The following is a 15,441-nucleotide window of genomic DNA, read 5'->3' as shown; positions in this document are numbered from 1 at the left end:
AAGGGTACCAAAACATTTCTGCAGCATTGAAGGTCCCCAATAACAGAGGTCTCCACCATTCTTAAATGGAAGAAGTTTGGAACCATCAAGACTCTTCATAGAGCTGGCTGCCCGGCCAAACTAAGCAATCGGGGGAGAAGGGCCTTGGTCAGGGAACTGACCAAGAACCTGATGGCCACTCTGACAGAGCTCCAGAGTTCCTCTGTAGAGATGGGGGAACCTTCCAGAAGGACAACCATCTCTGCAGCACTCCAGTAGTCAGACCTTTATGGTAGAGTGGCCAGACGTAAGCCACTCCTCAGCAAAAGGCACATGGCAGCCCTCTTGGAGTTTGGCAAAAAGAAAATTAAGGACTCTCAGACCATGAGAAACAAGATTAACTGATCTGATGAAACCAAGATTTAACTCTTTGGCCTGAAGCATCATATCTGGAGGAAACCTGGCACCATCCCTACAGTGAAGCATGGTGGTGTCAGCATCAAGCTGTGGGGATCAAGCGGCAGGGACTCGGTGACTAGTCAGGATCGAGGCAAAGATGAATGGAGTAAAGTACAGAGAAATTCTTGATGAAGACCTGCTCCAGAGCGCTCAGGACCTCAGACTGGGGTGAAGGTTCACCTTCCAACAGGAAAATGACCCTAAGCACACAGCTAAGACAACGCAGGAATGGCTTCGGGACAGGCCTCTGAATGTCCTTGAGTGGCCCAGCCAGAGCCCGGACTTGAACACGATCCAACATCTCTGGCGAGACTTGAAAATAGCTGTGCATTGATTCTCCCCATCCAACCTGACAGAGCTTGAGAGGAGCTGCAGAGAAGAATGAGAGAAACTCCCCAAATACCCAAGAAGACTCACGGCTGTAATCCCTGCCAAAAGTCTGAATAGTTATGTAAATGTGATATTTCAGTTTAATTTATTTTTATAAATTAGCAAAAATTATTTATAAAACAGTTTTTGCTTTGTCATTATGGGGTATCGTGTGTAGGTTGATGAGAAAACAACAACAATTTAATCCATTATAGAAAAAGGTTGTAACGTAACAAAATGTAGAAAAAGTAAAGGGGTCTGAAGACCTTCCGAATGCACTGTAGATTATTATAGAGAAAGTCAGTGAGTGTATTATTATAGAGAAAGTATGTGAATAAGCCTATATTATCCCAACATTTCACCCTAAGTGAGGCCTGATGAGCCTCTCTGTCACTCACATGCTCATTGACATTCTATCTGGTGTTTGTGTTATTGATGGTATTTATAAAGGGATTGCTATTAAAAGTGTATGTAATTTGAACTTTTCCACGGTCATCAGATTGTGTAATCAGCTCTGGATCCAATCAAATCAAATGTTATTTGTCACATGCTTCGTAAACAACAGGTGTAGACTACCAGTTAAATGCTTACTTACGGGTCATTTTCCAATAATGCAGAGTTAATATACATATACAGAGTGATCGGTTGAGTGAGTGAGTGAGAGAGAGAGAGAGAGAGGGGGGGGGGGGGGGGATAAATACAGAGTGAATAATGAATAACATGGCTATATACAGGGAGTACCAGGTAATAACATGGCTATATACAGGGAGTACCAGGTAATAACATGGCTATATACAGGGAGTACCAGGTAATAACATGGCTCTATACAGGGAGTACCAGGTAATAACATGGCTCTATACAGGGAGTACCAGGTAATAACATGGCTATATACAGGGAGGTAATAACATGGCTATATACATGGAGTACCAGGTAATAACATGGCTATATACAGGGAGGTAATAACATGGCTATATACAGGGAGTACCAGGTAATAACATGGCTATATACAGGGAGTACCAGGTAATAACATGGCTATATACAGGGAGTACCAGGTAATAACATGGCTATATACAGGGAGTACCAGGTAATAACATGGCTCTATACAGGGAGTACCAGGTAATAACATGGCTCTATACAGGGAGTGCCAGATAATAACATGGATATATACAGGGAGTACCAGGTAATAACGTGGCTATATACAGGGAGTACCAGGTAATAACATGGTTATATACAGGGAGTACCAGTACCGAGTCGATGTGCAGAGGTACGAGGTAACTGAGTTAGCTATGTACATATACAGTAGGTAGGGTGACTAGGCAACAGGATAGATAATAGACTGTTGCAGCATATGTAGCGTGTGTGTGTGTGTGTGTGGGTTGGTGTGTGTGTGTGTGTGTGTGTGTGTGTGTGTGTGTGTGTGTGTGTGTGTGTGTGCGTGTGCGTGTGTGTGTGTTAGGGTGTAAGAGATTTAGTGCAAAATTGGGTCAATGCAGGTAGTCCGGACAGCCATTTGATTAGCTATGTAGTAGGTGAAGTCTTAGTGCTCGGGGGTGGAAGCTGTTCACGGTCCTGTTTGTTCCAGACTTGGTGCACTGGTACCGCTTGCCTATGATTCCATTGGTGGCTAGAGTCTTTGTCCGTGCCTGGTGTAGAGGTCCTGGATGGCAGGGTGCTCAGACACAATGATTCTCCCTTTACGTGCCAGGATGATAAACTCATTCATAATGGAGAAGGAGAAGACAGGAGAGCTGATACAGAATGGCTGATCACTGAGTTGTGTGTGTGAGTGTGTGTGAGTCTGTGTGTGTGAGCGTGTGTGTGTGAGTCTGTGTGTGGGAGTGTGTGTGTGTGTGTGTGTGTTACGCGTGTGTTCACCAATTTGTGTGCATACTGTATGAGTGTGCACTTGTTTCTGTGTTTGCGTGCGTGGGTTTGTATGTGTGTGTGTGTGTTTGTGTGTATGGGTGTGTATGTGTGTTGGTGTGTGTGTTTGTTTCTGTGCCTTTGTGTTTGAGTAGATGGGTGTGCATGTGTATGTGTGTGTGTTTGTGTGTGTGTGGGTCTGTTTTTTGGTGTGCCAATGTGCATGTGACTGTTTCTGTGCCTTTGTGTGGTTCTGAATATGTGCATGTACAAACACGTGCGTGTGTGTGCGTGCGTGCGTGCGTGTGTGCGTGCGTGTGTGTGTGTGTTTGGATGAAATACTGTATGTTTCTATGTTTATCCCTCCCGTAGATTGTTTGAATAAAACATTGGCATGTAAGTCATTGCACCTCACCATGCCAATGTCTATTCCTCAGTGTGTACAGTGCCTTGCGAAAGTATTCGGCCCCCTTTAACTTTGCGACCTTTTGCCACATTTCAGGCTTCAAACATAAAGATATAAAACTGTATTTTTTTGTGAAGAATCAACAACAAGTGGGACACAATCATGAAGTGGAACGACATTTATTGGATATTTCAAACTTTTTTAACAAATCAAAAACTGAAAAATTGGCCGTGCAAAATTATTCAGCCCCTTTACTTTCAGTGCAGCAAACTCTCTCCAGAAGTTCAGTGAGGATCTCTGAATGATCCAATGTTGACCTAAATGACTAATGATGATAAATACAATCCACCTGTGTGTAATCAAGTCTCCGTATAAATGCACCTGCACTGTGATAGTCTCAGAGGTCCGTTAAAAGCGCAGAGAGCATCATGAAGAACAAGGAACACACCAGGCAGGTCCGAGATACTGTTGTGAAGAAGTTTAAAGCCGGATTTGGATACAAAAAGATTTACCAAGCTTTAAACATCCCAAAGAGCACTGTGCAAGCGATAATATTGAAATGGAAGGAGTATCAGACCATTGCAAATCTACCAAGACCTGGCCGTCCCTCTAAACTTTCAGCTCATACAAGGAGAAGACTGATCAGAGATGCAGCCAAGAGGCCCATGATCACTCTGGATGAACTGCAGAGATCTACAGCTGAGGTGGGAGACTCTGTCCATAGGACAACAATCAGTTGTATATTGCACAAATCTGGCCTTTATGGAAGAGTGGCAAGAAGAAAGCCATTTCTTAAAGATATCCATAAAAAGTGTTAAAGTTTGCCACAAGCCACCTGGGAGACACACCAAACATGTGGAAGAAGGTGCTCTGGTCAGATGAAACCAAAATTGAACTTTTTGGCAACAATGCAAAACGTTAGGTTTGGCGTAAAAGCAACACAGCTGAACACACCATCCCCACTGTCAAACATGGTGGTGGCAGCATCATGGTTTGGGCCTGCTTTTCTTCAGCAGGGACAGGGAAGATGGTTAAAATTGATGGGAAGATGGATGGAGCCAAATACAGGACCATTCTGGAAGAAAACCTGATGGAGTCTGCAAAAGACCTGCGACTGGGACGGAGATTTGTCTTCCAACAAGACAATGATCCAAAACATAAAGCAAAATCTACAATGGAATGGTTCAAAAATAAACATATCCAGGTGTTAGAATGGCCAGGTCAAAGTCCAGACCTGAATCCAATCGAGAATCTGTGGAAAGAACTGAAAACTGCTGTTCACAAATGCTCTCCATCCAACCTCACTGAGCTCGAGCTGTTTTGCAAGGAGGAATGGGAAAAAATGTCAGTCTCTCGATGTGCAAAACTGATAGAGACATACCCCCAAGCGACTTACAGCTGTAATCGCAGCAAAGGGTGGCGCTACAAAGTATTAACTTAAGGGGGCTGAATAATTTTGCACGCCCAATTTTTCAGTTTTTGATTTGTTAAAAAAGTTTGAAATATCCAATAAATGTCATTCCACTTCATGATTGTGTCCCACTTGTTGTTGATTCTTCACAAAAAAATACAGTTTTATATCTTTATGTTTGAAGCCTGAAATGTGGCAAAAGGTCGCAAAGTTCAAGGGGGCCGAATACTTTCGCAAGGCACTGTAAATGTCTGTATCCCTGTTCCCCCAAAATACTGTTTTAGTCCTGGATTAAAGTGATTCTCCAATGAGCATCACTTCGCACCTTATTCCCTGTATGTCCATGCACCCTGTGCATGCATGTATACGTGGATCTATATGTGCCTTATATGTTTGCCTTTCTGTATAAATGATATGTATATAATTTATAATGTCTGACCCGTCCATGTGTCTTTATCTGTACATTATCTATCCAAACATTTACAAAACAACAAGAAAAACAAACAAATCTGGTTCCGCTTCTAAATCTAAACTTTCATTCAAAATTTTAAGTAGAAGTCCTTGATTAAAAAGGAGAACAAGTCTGCTGGGAAATTCAGCTGGGACCTTTTGATTCCAAGAACCCTTGAATAGTTGGAGCCAATTAATAGTCATGACAAAGGTGAGAGAGAGAGAGAGAGAGAGAAAGAGAGACCACTATATATTGTAAGATATTATATGTGGCATACAAAAGCTGCCACAATTTAATGAATTTAATTCATAATTTTGAAATTGGCTGGATAAAAAAATCCATACTGTATGTGTTAAAATGGTTGTATATATTTTTAAATATATACAAAGAAACATACATATGACTTTGCGTCAGTCAAAGAAAAATACAAAAACTAAACCAAAAAAAAGGTTCAGCTGTTATTTTCTGCTGTATACTACTTACATGTGGAGTTAAGCCCGATTCCTAACAGAAGTCTTTCCGTTTGATTGACAGCTGAGGACACATGTGGTGATACTCTGAGGGGTTCAAGTGGCATCATTTCAAGTCCCAATTTCCCGAGTGAATATTACAATAGTGCGGACTGTACGTGGACCATACTTGCTGATCCTGGAGACACCATCTCCATCATTTTTACAGACTTCCAGACGGAGGAAAAATATGACTACTTGGAAGTGGAAGGATCAGAGCCTCCGACAATATGGTGAGTCTACTGCCACTGCTGCGCCTCTCTCTGTCTGTGTCCGTCTGGTCAGTGTTTCAGTTCATCAATAGTCATATTCTGTCTGGTTGTGCTTGGTACTCACTGACTGCAAATGTGAATCACTGATTTGAGGAAATAAGAGGACAAAAGTTGAGTCCTACTTTCAATGTATAAAATTTGAGGTAAGCCTTTACTTTACAGCTGCGATGTCACGTTGCCATCAGAAAATGGCTATACTGGACGCTGAACTTATTTTGCTTACCGTACTGACAAATGTGTGTGTTGGTGCTGTGTTTTTCCTTTTACTATGTTTTATGAGTTATTGCTTAGAAGTTAAAACACAGTCATTTTGGATGTGCTTAATATTTTCTAATGTGCTTTTAATTACGATATTTTAGCTCAGTTTTCCATTGATTGTTGGAAAAGGTGTCTATCGATGACCTCTATTCCTGTATACTAATTTGGTACTGACGGAATCACATGGGTAAGTCTTGCTGTGTTTAGGGGAGAGACCAATGGCTCTTCTCTATCTCTCATGTTATTTTCCTCATCCTTCATGTTTAATCTGTAGATATTTGTAGCATATACAGTACATGAAATAGAGGAGAGCTACATATTACTGATTCTCACCATAATGTATTGAATGCTACAAGATTATATGGAGTTATTATACACCAGTATAATGGAGTTATTATATGCCAGTAGTAATGTAGTTCTTATAGGCCAGTAGTAATGGAGTTATTATACACCAGTATAATGGAGTTATTATATGCCAGTAGTAATGTAGCTCTTATAAGCCAGTAGTAATGGAGTTATTATAGGCCAGTAGTAATGGAGTTATTATAGGCAAGTAGTAATGGAGTTCTTATACACCAGTAATAATTGAGTTATTTTAGGCCAGTAGTAATGGAGTTCTTACAGGCCAGGAGCAATGGAGTTCTTATACGCCAGTAGTAATGAAGTTCTTATACGTGAGTAGTAATGGAGTTCTTATAGGCCAGTAGTAATGAAGTTCTTATACACCAGTAATAATTGAGATATTATAGGCTAGTAGTAATGGAGTTTGTATTCTCCAGTAGTAATGGAGTTCTTATTCGCCAGTAGTAAAGGAGTTATTATGCGCCAGTAGTAATGGACTTCTTATACACCATTATAATGGAGTTCTGATAGGCCAGTAGTAATGGAGTTACTATACGCCAGGGGTAATGGAGATCTTCCACGTCAGTAGTAATAGAGTTTGTATACGCCAGTAGAAATGGAGTTCTTATACACCAGTTTAATGAAGTTCTTATACACCAGTAATGGAGTTTGTAATCTCCAGTAGTAATGGAGTTGTTATACGCCAGTAGTAATGGAGTTCTTATTCGACATTAGTAATGGAGTTCTTATAGGCCAGTAGAAATGGAGTTATTATACAACAGTAGTAATTGAGTTCATATACATCAGTAGTAATGGAGTTCTTATACACCAGTATGATGGAGTTCTTATACACCAGTAGTAATGGAGTTATTTTATGCCGGTATAATTGAGTTCATATACGCCAGTAGTAGTGAAGTTCTTATACACCAGTAGTGATGGAGATCTTATATGCCAGTTGTAACGGCGTTCGTCTGTTGATAGAGGAGCGGACCAAATGCAGCGTGGTTTGTTCGATACATCTTTAATGAAGACAAAAACACGAACTATACAAAAACAAAAAAAAACATAACGTGAAAACCGAAACAGCCTATCTTGTGAAAACGAACACAGTGACATGAACAATCACCCACGAAACACTCAAAGAATATGGCTGACTAAATATGGCTCCCAATCAGAGACAACGATAATCACCTGCCTCTGATTGAGAACCAATTCAGACAGCCATAGACTTTGCTAGAGAACCCCACTAAACCACAAACCCAATACCTAACAAAACCCCAGGACAAAACACAACACATACAAAAACCCATGCCACACCCTGGCCTGACCAAATAAATGAAGATAAACACAAAATACCTCGACCAGGGCGTGACACCAGTAATAATTGAGTTCTTCTACGCCAGGAGTAGTGAAGTTCTTATACACCAGTAGTAATGGAGATCTTATATGCCAGTAGTAATGGAGTTCTTATACACCAGACTGGCAGTTCTGAACAGGCGGGAGACTCCGGCAGCGCTGTAGAGGCGGAAGGCTCTGGCAGCGCTAAACAGGCGGGAGACTCCGGCAGCGCTGAAGAGGAGGAAGGCTCTGGCAGCGCTGGACAGGCGAGGCGCGCTGTAGGCCTGATGCGTGGTGCTGGCACTGGTGGTACTGGGCCGAGGACACGCACAGGAAGCCTGGTGCGGGGAGCTGCTACCGGAGGGCTGGGGTGTGGAGGTGGTACTGGGTAGACCGGACCGTGCAGGCGCACTGGAGCTCTTGAGCACCTAGCCTGCCCAACCTTACCCGGTTTAATGGTCCCGGTCGCCCTGCCAGTGCGGCGAGGTGGAATAGCCAGCACTGGGCTATGCAGGCGAACCGGAGACACCGTGCGCAAGGCTGGTGCCATGTAAGCCGGCCCAAGGAGACGCACTGGGGACCAGAAGTGTAGAGCCGGCTTCATGGCACTTGGCTCGACGCTCACTCTAGCCCGGCCGATATGCTGAGCTGGAATGTACCGCACCGGGCTATGCACCCGCACTGGAGACACCGTGCGCACCACAGCATAACACGGTGCCTGCCCGGTCTCTCCAGCCCCCCGGTAAGCACAGGGAGTTTGCGCAGGTCTCCTACCTGGCATAGCCATACTCCCTGTGAGCCCCCCCCATTTTTGGGGCTGACTCCGGGCTTCCTTGCCAACCGTGTTCCCTCGTATCGCCGGCTCCTCTCTCCAACTGCCTCTGTTCTCCTAAGTGCCTCCACCTGTTCCCATGGGAGGCGATCTCTTCCAGCTAGTATCTCCTCCCAAGTGTAACAGCCCTTGCCATCCAAGACGTCTTCCCATGTCCATTCCTCCTTTCGCTGCTCCTGCTGCCGCCGCCTGTCACCACGCTGCTTGGTCCTGTTGAGGTGGGTGATTCTGTAACGGCGTTCGTCTGTTGAAAAAGGAGCGGACCAAAATGCAGCGTGGTTTGTTCGATACATCTTTAATGAAGACAAAAACACGAACTATACAAAAACAAAAAAACTTAACGTGAAAACCGAAACAGCCTATCTTGTGCAAACGAACACAGTGACATGAACAATCACCCACGAAACACTCAAAGAATATGACTGACTAAATATGGCTCCCAATCAGAGACAATGATAATCACCTGCCTCTGATTGAGAACCAATTCAGACAGCCATAGACTTTGCTAGAGAACCCCACTAAACCACAAACCCAATACCTAACAAAACCCCAGGACAAAACACAACACATACAAAAACCCATGCCACACCCTGGCCTGACCAAATAAATGAAGATAAACACAAAATACCTCGACCAGGGCGTGACACCAGTAATAATTGAGTTCTTCTACGCCAGGAGTAGTGAAGTTCTTATACACCAGTAGTAATGGAGATCTTATATGCCAGTAGTAATGGAGTTCTTATACACCAGTATAATGGAGTTCTTATACGCCAGTAATAATTGAGTTCTTCTACGCCAGGAGTAATGGAGTTCTTATAGGCCAGGAGTAATGGAGTTATTATTGGCCAGTAGTAATGGGCTTCTTATAGGCCAGTAGCAATGTAGTTATTTTAGGCCAGTATAATGGAGTTCGTATACGCCAGTAGTAGTGAAGTTCTTATACACCAGTAGTAATGGAGATCTTATATGCCAGTATTAATTGAGTTCTTCTACGCCAGTAGTAATGGAGTTCTTATAGTTCAGGAGTAATGGAGTTCTTATAGGCCAGTATTATTTGGAGTTCTTATACGCCAGTAGTAATGGTGTTCTTAAACACCAGTATGATAGAGTTCATATACGGCAGAAGTAATGGAGTTCTTATACGCCAGTATAATGGAGTTCTTGTACAGCATTGTAATGGATTTTTATACGCCAGTAGTAATTAAGTTCTTATACACATGTAGTAATGGAGTTTGTATATGTCAGTAGTAATGGAGTTGTTATACAACAGTCGTAATGTACTTTGTATACGCCATTAGTAATGGAGTTTGCATACACCTGTGCTAATGGACTTCACATGCACCATAAGTAATGGAGTTCGTATATGCAAGTAGTAATGGAGTTCATATACGCCAGTAGTAATGGAGTTCATATACGCCAGTAGTAATGGAGTTATTATAGGCCAGTAGTATTGGGGTTATTGTACGCCAGTAGTAATGGAGTTCTTATACGACAGTGTTAATGGAGTTCTTATATGCTAGTAGTAATTGAGTTCATATACTCCAGTAGTAATGAAGTTATTGTAGGCCAGTAGTATTGGGGTTATTACACGCCAATAGTAATGGAGTTCTTATACGACAGTGTTAATGGAGTTCTTATACGCTAGTAGTAATGGTATTCTTATACGACAGTAGTAATGGAGTTGTTATACGTTAGTATAATGATTTAGGATCATATGACAATATTGTTTGTCGGACAAATCAAAACTAATTGTCTCCATAGAAATGTTGTACTTGAGTAGTGATTTGAATATTGGTGCAGTTTGCTAAAAGAGCTATCTCATTTTGACCTGGATATGTTTGACCATATTGTCTGCTGGCTGGGTGGGTAGGTGGACAGACAGATAGACAGATTTTGAAAGTATTTGTCTTTTAAGCTTTTAATACATTTGCTTTGCCATCATACATTTAATACATTCGCTTTGCCATTATGGGGTATTGTGTCGATTGCTGAGGATTTTATTTATTTAATCTACTTTTTCCACATTTTGTAATGTTACAGACAAATTCTAAAATTGATTAAATAAATCAAATCCTCAGCAATCTACACACAATACCCCATAATGACAAAGTGAAAACAAATTTAGAAATTTTTGCAAATGCATTAAATGCATTCTCAGGTGCGTCCTGTTTCCATTGATCATCCTTGAGATGACGATTGGAGTCCACCTGTGGTAAATTCAATTGATTGGACAGGATTTGAAAAGGCACATACTTGTCTATATAAGGTCCCACAGTTGACAGTACATGTCAGCACAAAAACCAAGCCGTGAGGTCGAAGAAATTGTCTGTAGAGCTCCGAGACAGGATTATGTCGAGGCACAGATCTGGGGAAGGGTATCAAAATATTTATGCAGCATTGAAGGTTCCCAAGAACACTGTGGACTCCATCATTCTTAAATGGAAGAAGTTTGGAACCACCAAGACTCTTCATAGAGCTGGCCGCCCAGCCAAACTGAGCAATCAGGGGTGGAGGGCCTTGATCAGGGAGGTGACCAAGAACCCGATGGTAACTCTGACAGAGCTTCAGAATTCCTCTGTAGAGATGAGAGAACCTTCCAGAAGGACAACCATCTCTGCAGCACTCCACCAATCAGGCCTTTATGGTAGAGTGGCCAGACGTAAGCCACTCCTCAGTAAAAGGCACATGACAGCCTTCTTGGAAACAAGATTATTTGGTCTGATGAAAACCAAGATTGAAATCTTTGTCCTGAATGCCAATCATCACGTCTGGTGGAAACCTTGCACCATCCCTACGGTGAAGCATGGTGGTGGTAGCATTATTCTGTGGGGATGTTTTTCAGTGGCAGGGACTGGGTGACTAGTCAGGATAGAGGGAAAGATGAACGGAGTAAAGTACAGAGAGATCCTTGATGAAACCCAGAGAGCTCAGGACCTCTAATTGAGGGCGAAGTTTCACCTTCCAACAGGACAACGACCCTAAGCACACAGCCAAGACAACACAGGAGTGGCTTCGGGACAGGTCTCTAAATGGTCTCTAGCTGAGTGGCCCAGCTAGAGCCCGGACTTGAACCCGATCGAACATCTCTGGAGAGACCTGAAAATAGCTGTGCATTGATTCTCCCCATCCAACCTGACAGAGCTTGAGAGGATCTGCAGTGAAGAATGAGAGAAACCTTCAAAATACTTGTGTGCCAAGCTTGTAGCGTCATACCCAATAAGACTAGAGGCTGTGATCACTGCCAAAGGTGCTTCAACAAGATACTGAGTAAAGGGTCTGATAACTTACGTAAGTAAATATGATATTGCAGTTTATTATATTTTAAAACATTTGCAAACATTTCTCAAAACCTGTTTTTGCTTTGTAATTTTGTGTAGATTGATGAGAAAAACAAACTATTTAATTAATTTTATAATAAGGCTATAACTTTCCGAATGCACTGTAGATAGATAGATAGATAGATAGATAGATAGCTAGATAGATAGATAGATAGATAGATAGATAGATAGATAGATAGATAGATAGATACTGGGGACCTGGGGCCATACGGATCAAGCCCCTTAGACTAGGAGTAGTGATCTAGGATAGTTTTTGTCAAATAAACTCCCACACCACTCCACATCAGTGCCATAGATCACATTAAAGTCACTTTGGCATTTGCGTCCTGCATAGCCTAAATGTGTGTATTGTTGTTTCAGTATGTGGTTTAACATTCAGTGTGTTAGTCCCTGGTAGCTATCTCCCTGACCTTGTTCTGTGGTGACTTCTGTGTCACCAGAAACGGTTTGCTCCTTCCCTCCCTCTTACCCCCTTTTGTCTTCTCATTCTCTCATTCCCTGGGCTTCAACTGTTTAGAAGTAGAATCGGAGCCAACGTTTTGTCTTATACTGTTCACATGTGTCCCTGTCTGTACCCAGAATACACACAACCATTTAACTCCATAAACTAAGCTAATCGCTCTCACTGTCTTGTTGTCTGTGCTCTGGTGGTCTGGTACAATAATTACATAATACATTTTCGTCGGATGTGGCGTGGCTTGCCATTACAGACTACAAAGGGAAGCAGAGCCGAGAGCTGCCCAGTGACACGAGCCTACCAGATGAGCTAAACTACTTCTATGCTCGCTTCGAGCCAAATAACACGGAACAATGCATGAGAGCCCCAGCTGTTCCGGAAGACTGTGTGATCACCCTCTCTTCAGCCGAAGTGAGTAAGACCTTAAAACAGGTCAACATTCACAAGGCCGCAAGGCCAGACGGATTACCAGAACGTGTACTGCGAGCATGTGCTGACCAACTGGCAAGTGTCTTCAATGACATTTTCAACGTCTACTTGTCCGAGTCTGTAATGCCAACAGTCCCTGTGCCCAAAACCATAGTCCCTGTGCCCAAGAATACTAAGGTAATCTGCCTGAATGACTACCGACCCGTAGCACTCACATCTGTAGCAATGAAGTGCTTTGAAAGGCTGGTCATGGCTCACATCAACACCATTATCCCAGACACCCTAGACCCACTCCAATTTGTACACCGCCCTAACAGATCCACAGATGATGCAATCTCTATTGCACTCCACAGTGCCCTGTCCCACCTGGACAAAAGGAACACCTATGTGAGAATGCTATTCATTGACTACAGCTCAGCGTTCAACACCATAGTGCCATCAAAGCTCATCAATAAGCTAAGGACCCTGGGACAAAACACCTCCCTTTGCAACTGGATCCTGGACTTCCTGACGGGCTGCCTCCAGGTGGTAAGGGTAGGTTACAACACATCCGCCACGCTGATCCTCAACACAAGGGCCCGTCAGGTGTGCGTGCTCACCCTCTCCTGTACTCCCTGTTCACTCATGACTGCATGGCCAGGCACGACTCTAAAACCATCATCAAGTTTGCCAATGACACAACAGTGGTAGGCCTGATCATCGACAACGACGAGACAGCCCACAGGGAGGAGGTCAGAGACCTGGTCGTGTGATGCCAAGACAACAACCTCTCCCTCAACGTGATCAAGACAAAGGAAATTATTGTGGACTACACGAAAAAGAGGACCGAGCACGCCCCCATTCTGCTGTAGTTGAGTAGGTTGAGTTCCGTGGTGTCCACATCACCAACAAACTAACATGGTCCAAGCATACTAAGACAGTCGTGAAGAGGGCACGACAAAACCTATTCCCCCTCAAGAGACTGAAAAGATTTGGCATGGGTCCTCAGTTCCTCAAATAGTTCTACAGCTGCACCATCGAGAGCATCACTGCCTAGTATGGCAACTGCTCGGCCTCTGACCGCAAGGCACTACGGAGGGTAGTGCGTACAGCCCAGTACATAACTGGGGAAAAGCTTACAGCCTTCCAGGACCTCTATACCAGGTGGTGTCAGAGGAAGGCCATAAAAATTATCAATGGCCCCAGCCACCCTAGTCATAGACTTTTATCTCTGCTACTGCATGGCAAGCGGCACCGGAGCACCAAGTCTAGGTCCAAGAAGCTTCTAAACAACTTCTACCCCCAGATATAGATATAGATGATTTATAAAGGCAGGCACATTTAACAGTTGATGATAGACCTAATTAAGTTGGCGTTTCTTCTCTCCTCACTTTTCTTAGACAATTGAGGCAAGGGCTGTTTTCTCTTTTCCTACCTTCACTGCTGCCTCCACCACATTGTTCTCAACACCAATATGCTGGTTAACTTTGCTATTATGCACATAGCAACATAGTCTATTCAATAGCGCACTGATGTTTCAGAACTGTGGACAGCGACCGCTATCCAACACGGGAGATAGCAAATTTGTTATCAAATAATACTTTTTTTATTAGTGTGGCACCATTGTTCTTACCTAATATAACCATGTATAATTTAGTAGCACGTCTGTGCCATCCCCACGGCCTCCATTAGATTAGTCCACTCAGACAGGCGCGAATCCGGCATGTCAGACACTATGAATATATATATATATTTTGCTACTGCTCGACTAAAGAAATCATGTTTAACCAACAGCTTATCGACCAAACAGTCAACCAAATGGGGTCAGCCCTAATATAAACTAAACGTATTTGCAAATGATCTCCTGATATACCTGACCGATAATGAAACTGGCCTCTTTGCTAAATATATTTTCTGAATACTCAAAAATCTCAGGTTATAAAATTACCGTGTAAAAGATAACTTTTATTCCATTTACTCAACAATATGAAAGCAGATCTAATTAAATGCTCTTAAATACTCTTCATAAAAATCATACAGGTTGAATAAACCTCTTTAGAATGGCATGCTTGCCAAAGTTTTTGCATTTGTTTTCTGTAATACCAATTACCCCACCAAAGACATTCTTTCAAAAAGGTATACTCGGTCATAACAGACTTTATATGGGCAAATATATCTCATAGAATAAAAAAGAAAGTAAAAAATGTTCCTAAGTCTGAGGGTGGTTTTAAACTTTCCTTTTGTATTAACTCACAACCTAAGGCTGTACTTGTGACATATAGCAAAATGCACTAGTGAAAATGTGCATGAACATTGCCACAGTTGTTTTACATGTCTGTTTTCAAAGGATAAAGCTAAGAACATGAACAACTTCATAAAGAACATTATAACAATATGGGTGAAAGTGAAACGTATTCTACAAGAACCAATATCACTCCCTAAAAAGACAACCTTATGAAACAATCCTTGGATAACTTTTCAGAAGTCACTGAAAACTTGTTCCACATGGAAAACTAAAGATATGATTTCCATGCCAGAATTCAAAAGTAATTTTGGACTGAACAATGTAGATAGTTAGACAGAGACCAGTCTTATCAAAATTAGACAATAGCATTTATTCTCAGAGCGCGCTGCTCATAGAAGCCTGTACAACAGTTTATATATCAAATATGACGTCATAGGTTTTAAAATGTCCTTCCTCCTCTCGATCAGGACAAAGCAGGTTCAAAAGTTAATTCCAACTCACCAG

General features: G+C 42.5%; 1 protein-coding gene across 2 annotated transcripts in view; it reads left to right on the top strand.

Moving 5' to 3' along the window:
- Positions 1–15,441, top strand: part of csmd1a (CUB and Sushi multiple domains 1a) — a 349,431-nt gene that overhangs the window by 290,099 nt on the left and 43,891 nt on the right. Inside the window, exon 5 of one of the 2 annotated variants that reach the window (XM_090209282.1) lies at positions 5,473–5,680. In XM_090209282.1, coding sequence (XP_090065408.1) covers positions 5,473–5,680 — 208 coding nt within the window. Of the gene's footprint in view, positions 1–5,472; positions 5,685–15,441 lie in introns of those variants that run through there. The other variant, XM_090209283.1, reaches the window with a different exon arrangement.

This window comes from Oncorhynchus mykiss, chromosome 18 (genome assembly GCF_057628025.1).
Source record: "Oncorhynchus mykiss isolate SJ-2025 chromosome 18, ASM5762802v1, whole genome shotgun sequence".
NCBI lineage: Eukaryota > Metazoa > Chordata > Actinopteri > Salmoniformes > Salmonidae > Oncorhynchus > Oncorhynchus mykiss.
The sequence above is the reverse complement of the archived record's forward strand: the minus strand, read 5'-3'. Positions and strand labels throughout refer to the sequence as shown.